Source organism: Trachurus trachurus, assembly GCF_905171665.1.
Source record: "Trachurus trachurus genome assembly, chromosome: 2".
Taxonomy (NCBI): Eukaryota; Metazoa; Chordata; class Actinopteri; order Carangiformes; family Carangidae; genus Trachurus; species Trachurus trachurus.
In genome coordinates this window covers 395,007-402,113 of record NC_139914.1, presented here as the reverse complement: position 1 = coordinate 402,113, position 7,107 = coordinate 395,007, and the positions used below count along the sequence as shown (strand labels likewise).

The window sequence follows — 7,107 nt, the reverse complement described above, 5'->3', positions numbered from 1 at the left end:
AAACACAGCCCAGTCTGTTTCCTTGTTGTAAACCTTTATTGATGTCTGTGTCGTTGACAGAGGTGTGAAGCTGGTCTCAGGTCAGTTAAACAGCAGCAGTTGGCTCTGTGTTCAAACTGGAACCAGAGATTCTGTTATTGGAGAAGTTCGTTAACCAACTCATCTGATCAGTCTGACTCCGCCCACTCATCCATCACTTCCTGTTTACACTAAACACCTGCTTCTCCTGTGGGCGTGGCCTCGCCCCTCTCACCTGCTCGATGTTAACAGGTAGCACACACAACAGCAGTGATGCATCATGGGAGACGGGGTCAGGCAGGAAGTTATGTCGGGATTCTGTTTTCAAAATAAATGTCTAGCTGTGCTGAGCGTGTTTGACCAATCAGTGAGGTTGAATCGTGTAAGCTCCGCCCCTCAGGTTCCTGAACCATCACAGTGACGAGAAAAAAACATCTGATTACATCACAGGGAGAGAGAGAAAGAGCAAGAGGAAATAGAGAAAGAGTGAGAGGAAAGAGAGAAAGGCGAAAGAGTGAGAGAATGAGCGAGAGGGAAGAGAGAAAGAGGAAGGATGGTGGTGAGTGAGTCAGTTGGTTGTTATTGACGACGTGTGTTTACAGACACTCGGTGGCGCCACTGGACTGTTCAGTGAACGCACCACCACATGACGACCGCCGAGGCCAGCAGACCAATCACAGAGCTTGCTGTGGAGGAGGGGGCGGAGTTACACAGGTCCGAGTTGCAGCACTTGAAGGTGAAACTCGACACCTGAAAGTGATCGACAGTAGAAATTGATCAGTGATTGGCGGTGAGTCGTGGCGAGTGGCTGAAAGGGGGCGGGGCTCTTTACTTTACTTTACCTTTACTTTATTTGTTTATTTGCTCGGGACAATGCATATTAATGGACAATGAGTCCATTAATATACCCACTGTAAATACACCGGATTTAGCACATGTGCTAAATTACATCCGTAGTCCCCAAAACAATACAACAAATTAACATAAAACGTCCAAAAAGACAGAGGACCAATAGATCACAGGAAAAGTACATTTACATACAGGGTTAGACATGATTCTTTGAATTGTAAAAAAAAATATATAATCTATATAGCTGGAATTAACATGAATTCATTGAAATATAAAAATATATATCTATACAGTTACGATTGACATGATTCATTTTAAATATAAAAATATAAATCATCATCTCCGTGGTTACCTGGGGGAACATCTGGGCCAGGCGACCGTACTCGCAGTCAGAGTACTTGAGACACTGACGGTAGGTGTAGCCACCTGTGGGACAAACACAGTCTGTCTGAATCTGGACCAGTCGGCCAATCACAAGGCAGTAACGGTTAAAGAACAGGTGAACAGGAAAAAGCACCTCTCTCAGTGAGGGTGAGACAGGCGTCGTCATAGCTACACTCTCGCTGTTTGGAGCAGCTGGCTGTGTAATCCTTACAGCTGTAACAACGGATGGCCGAACCTGAAACACAAAACACTCATTAGACTACTGCTCATACTGGTCATCAATACTACTACTAGTTACTACTACTACTGATACTGATAGTAGGCTACTCATCAATACTACAACTTTACTAACGCCTACTGCTCATACTGGTCATCAATACTACTACAACTACTACTGATACTGATAGTAGGCTACTCATCAATACTACAACTTTACTAACGCCTGCTCATACTGGTCATCAATATTACTCATCAATACTACTACTACTAGGCTACTCATTAATACTACAACTTTACTAACGCCTGCTCATACTGGTCATCAATATTACTCATTAATACTACTACTTTACTAACGCCTGCTGCTCATAGGCTACTGGTCATCAATATTAGGCCACTCATCAGTACTAGTACTACTCATCAATACTACGAGGCTACAGGACTAACTCTACTAAAACTGTGTGTTTCCAGCCATGTCCTGTACGTTAGCGCCTCTAGTGGAGGAGCAGCTGTCGTCTCTGAAGCTGTGATCAAAGGAGAGAAGACGGTTAGCAACGGTTAGCAGCAGTTAACAACAGTAACAGTTAGCAACAGTTAGTAACAGTTGGCGAGTTAGCAACAGTTAGCAGCAGTTAGTAACAGTTAGCGACAGTAACAGTTTGTGTCAGTTAGCGACAGTTAGCAGCAGTTAGTAACAGTTAGTGACAGTTTGTGTTAGTAACAGTTAGCGACAGTTAGTGAAAGTAACAGTTAGCAACAGTTAGTACAGTTTGTGTTAGTAACAGTGACAGTTAGCAGCCGCAAGTGACAATTAATGACAGTGAGCAGCCGTAATTGCCAGTTAGCGACAATAAGCAGCCGTAAATGACATTTAGCGACAGTTAGCAGCCGTAAGTGACAGTTAGCAGCGGTAATGCTGCATTGGAACTCGGATCTTTCCAACCTCTTACATGAAAAAGTGCAATCGAACGCCACCTCAAGTCAGAGCTCCCACTTGGCAAAGTCAGAAAAAAAAACGTCACACAATTCATTTCCGAGTTCTGACTTGTCTCGAACGCAGCATGAGTCCAAACTTTAGATAGCCTACTGATGTGATGAATGTCAGAGACTTGACTGAATCATGAGCCAGGTGCGAGTGTAGCCGATGTCGATCTGGCCCTCTGCGTTGTGTTTCTCACGGCCTGCCCTAGGTGGGGTTCGATCCCACGACCTCCCGCACCAGAGGCGACGATGCTAACCTCTTCGCCAAGAGGTTGACAACCACTTGGCGGGTTGGTTAGCACGTCTTTTATGGGTGGAGTGAGTGCACATCCGCTACACGAGGTGAAGAGACATTTAAACATGTAAACACTGCAGCAGCAGCAGCAGCAGCAGGGTAGCTTAGCATAGCATAGCTTAGCCTGGACACACAGGGACAAAGCTAACTTAGCTTAGCATAGATATTAGCAGCTGCACAGCTACAGGTTCAAGTCAGACATTTGACTGTGACTGCGATAGTTTTAGGCCTGGACTAGCCTACACAAATATGATATATTCCTAAACGCAAATTTTTTTGTCCAATTGGGCCTCTCAGCCACACGAACACGGCGAATTCACCCACATAAACGGAGATATTTTTAAACAGATAAAAAAGTGGAGAAATAAAAAAATATCCGATTGAGTGGATCCGTGTAGCAATGTTAAACGGAGCTGTCGCCTAGCGACAAGCCGTTCGCACATGCAAACTGTTGTTAACAACAATGGCCAGTGCTGTGGCTCAGGTGGTAGAGCGGGTTGTCCACTAACCGGTGGTTCGATTCCAGGCTCCTCCTGGCAACATGTTGAAGTGTCCTTGGGCAAGACAGTGAACCCACACTTGCCCCCCGATGCGTCCATTGGGTGTAAGAATGTGTGTGAATGGTTAGATTCCTGCGCTGCCCAGTGCTGTATGAATGTGTGTGTGAAAGGGTGAATGTGACCTACAGTGTAAAGCGCTTTGAGTGGTCCAAGAGACTAGAAAAGCGCTATATAAGTGCAAGTCCATTTACCTGTGCTTTGCACTTTTAGCAGTGTTTCCAATTCATTCATTTATTTGTGATGAATTACGTCCACCACGAATAGATTTTTCGCCGTTCATTCATGTCCGCATAGCGCTCTCCGTTATTGTCATTCACACAGAGAGAGAGAGAGAGGGGGAGAGAGAGAGAGAGAGAGAGAGAGGGAGAGAGAGAGAGAGAGAGAGAGAGAGAGAGAAGCATGCATGACAGTAGTTGCACGGTTTAAATCCGCTGTTTGACCTTCTTCTCATGGATGTATTATAGATCCATAACGTCCTTCGTCCTGTGGTATTTTACATGTTGCTGATCACCACCACCGGCCGGGCGGCGTGGCATTTCAGGCTTCAGAGGCGATCGTTTTCAGTTTTGCCTCTGACAGATATGTCTGTGGTGTGGACAGGTTTTTTTTTTTAAACGAAGACGAAAATATCCGCTTAAAAAAATATCCATATACGTGTAGTCCAGGCCTTAGTCTCCGCCCCCACAGATGTCACCATGGAGACACTGACAGTCCCAAAACCTTACGGAGACGCTGTCAACAGTGATGCGAAATGTGACCAATAATAAACAAATCAATTAATTAATGATTATTAATTAATGTAGGCTATTTGAGTGTGTGTTTAAGGTTAATTCAGATTCAGACTTAAAGAGACAGGTGAACGTACCCAGTCCAATCAGAGCAGAGCAGACGAGCAGACAGATCCCCAGGGTGCGTTTCATCTTCACGTCGGCGCAGCTCATGGACTCGTCTACAGGAGCACAGAGACAGTGAGACAAACATCCAGCCAATCAGACGCCAGCGTCATAGCACATGACCTTCACTCACCCAGCAGCAGTGACTCTGTTGTGGTCGGCGGTCGGACTGAGCACCGACTGGGACCGACGGCGAGGGGAGCCCAGAGGCCACGCCCCCTGGGAGGGGACTGACCATGACCTCATCCACTGTTTGTTTTATTATGATTTCATTCTATTTACTTTAATGTCACATTAAATGAGACGTCTTTGTCTGAGTGACAGCTGATGGTGGACTGCGGTCAGTCTGAGGCCTTGTAGTATTATTATTATTATTATTAATATTATTATTATTATTATTAAGCCTGTGCATATTCTCATTTGTCCAGGTCATAGTAAAGGAATTTAAGTCGAAAGCAACTGGACTTGGTTATTTGTCAAATAACCAGTTGCTTTCGACTTTGAGATTATTATTATTAACTATTAAAGTGTCTCCTGAAGCCGTTAAAGCCTGTTAGAGGAGAGTGTGAGGAGAGTTACAGATGTTTAAACCTCAGGATCAGAGAGATCAGAGAGAGACCAGAGATCACGAAAGAGACGGTTGTCAAGGAGTTGTTGAGTGTTTGTCAGTAGATTTTACCAGAAAGTCTGATGGAATACAGATTCATGGTTCTGCTGGTCTCACCCTGTGTTAACCTCTGTGGGGGGGCGACGGGGGGCGAAGGGGGGCAACGACAGGCTCCGTGTGGCGTCGTTCATCTCAGTGCAGAGGAGGAAGAAGAGCTCCAGTGTTGCAGCTCACACGAGCCACAGACTCACAAAGGCTCAGTGAGGACGCACAAAGAGCCGCAACAACAACAAACACACAGACACACAAAGACCCAGTGTCCACGGCAACAACAGCCGCCGCTTTGTCCCCTCATCAGGCCACCGCTCAGCAGCCCCGATGACATCATCACCACCACCACCTTCATCATCTTCATCATCTTCTTCTTCATCAATCACAGGTTTTACCACACTGGTCCTGACAGCTCCACTGTGTGTGTGTGTGTGTGTGTGTGTGTGTGTGTGTGTGTGTGTGTGTGTGTGTGTGTGTGTGTGTGTGTGTGATAGATTATAGATGAAGCAGGTCACATGACCGCTCCCTGCTGGCTGCTGATTGGTCCAGAGACAGCAGGTGAGCTGACAGGTGAGAAGAGGCTGATGAATGATTGATGACTCAGCAGCTTCAGCTTCACCAGGTCTCAGTTTGGTTCCTAGAGACAGAGACGCTGCAAGGTCGGTCTGGTTCTACTGGTTCTACTGGTTCTACTGGTTCTACTTGTTCTACTGGTTCTACTGGTTCTACTGGTTCTAGTCTGGTTCTACTGGTTCTACTTGTTCTACTGGTTCTAGTCTGCTTCTACTGGTTCTAGTCTGCTTCTACTGGTTCTAGTCTGCTTCTACTGGTTCTGGTCTGCTTCTACTGGTTCTACTGGTTCTACTGGTTCTACTGGTTCTAGTCTGCTTCTACTGGTTCTACTGGTTCTAGTCTGCTTCTACTGGTTCTACTGGTTCTAGTCTGCTTCTACTGGTTCTAGTCTGCTTCTACTGGTTCTAGTCTGCTTCTACTGGTTCTGGTCTGCTTCTACTGGTTCTACTGGTTCTAGTCTGCTTCTACTGGTTCTACTGGTTCTAGTCTGCTTCTACTGGTTCTAGTCTGCTTCTACTGGTTCTGGTCTGGTTCTACTGCTTCTACTGGTTCTGGTCTGCTTCTACTGGTTCTAGTCTGCTTCTACTGGTTCTGGTCTGCTTCTACTGGTTCTACTGGTTCTAGTCTGCTTCTACTGGTTCTAGTCTGCTTCTACTGGTTCTAGTCTGCTTCTACTGGTTCTACTGGTTCTAGTCTGCTTCTACTGGTTCTGGTCTGCTTCTACTGGTTCTGGTCTGCTTCTACTGGTTCTAGTCTGCTTCTACTGGTTCTGGTCTGCTTCTACTGGTTCTAGTCTGCTTCTACTGGTTCTGGTCTGCTTCTACTGGTTCTGGTCTGCTTCTACTGGTTCTAGTCTGCTTCTACTGGTTCTAGTCTGGTTCTACTGGTTCTAATCTGCTTCTACTGGTTCTAATCTGCTTCTACTGGTTCTAGTCTGGTTCTACTGCTTCTACTGGTTCTAGTCTGCTTCTACTGGTTCTAGTCTGGTTCTACTGGTTCTAGTCTGGTTCTACTGTCTGGTTCTACTTGTTCTACTGGTTCTAATCTGCTTCTACTGGTTCTACTGCTTCTACTGGTTCTAATCTGCTTCTACTGGTTCTAGTCTGGTTCTACTGCTTCTACTGGTTCTAATCTGCTTCTACTGGTTCTAATCTGCTTCTACTGGTTCTAGTCTGGTTCTACTGCTTCTACTGGTTCTAATCTGCTTCTACTGGTTCTAGTCTGGTTCTACTGCTTCTACTGGTTCTAATCTGCTTCTACTGGTTCTAGTCTGGTTCTACTGTCTGGTTCTACTGGTTCTAGTCTGGTTCTAGTCTGGTTCTACTGGTTCTAGTCTGGTTCTAGTCTGGTTCTACTGGTTCTACTGGTTCTAGTCTGGTTCTACTGTCTGGTTCTACTGGTTCTACTGGTTCTAGTCTGGTTCTACTGTCTGGTTCTACTGGTTCTACTGGTTCTAGTCTGGTTCTAGTCTGCTTCTACTGGTTCTAGTCTGGTTCTAGTCTGCTTCTACTGGTTCTAGTCTGCTTCTACTGGTTCTAGTCTTGTGTGTGTGTGTGTGTGTGTGTGTGTGTGTGTGTGTGTGTGTGTTGTGACGGAGGTCGAGGACGACTTCCTTCAGACCTTCAGAATAAAAGCGCTGCACTAAAGTCCTGATGTTGTTTGTAGCTTCCAGACGCCGTC

The 7,107-nt window shown here is 45.7% G+C and overlaps 1 protein-coding gene across 2 annotated transcripts; it reads right to left on the bottom strand.

The window, feature by feature from the left end:
• Positions 1–31: 31 nt before the first annotated feature.
• On the bottom strand, positions 32–4,354 carry cd59a (CD59 molecule (CD59 blood group) a). 2 transcript variants are annotated; one of them, XR_014596126.1, is made up of 6 exons: positions 4,330–4,354; positions 4,169–4,252; positions 1,385–1,486; positions 1,220–1,293; positions 216–768; positions 52–185 (listed from the first exon to the last, which is right to left on the bottom strand). XR_014596126.1 is itself a non-coding variant. In XM_083992008.1 (5 exons), the coding sequence occupies exons 2-5, from the start codon at positions 4,242–4,244 to the stop codon at positions 646–648; spliced, it is 375 nt and encodes a 124-aa protein (XP_083848134.1). In that variant the 5' UTR covers positions 4,245–4,252; positions 4,330–4,354; the 3' UTR covers positions 32–645. The 2 variants fall into 2 exon arrangements, 1 of the variants encoding a protein (XP_083848134.1); XM_083992008.1 differs by having other exon boundaries at positions 32–768.
• Positions 4,355–7,107: the final 2,753 nt, after the last annotated feature.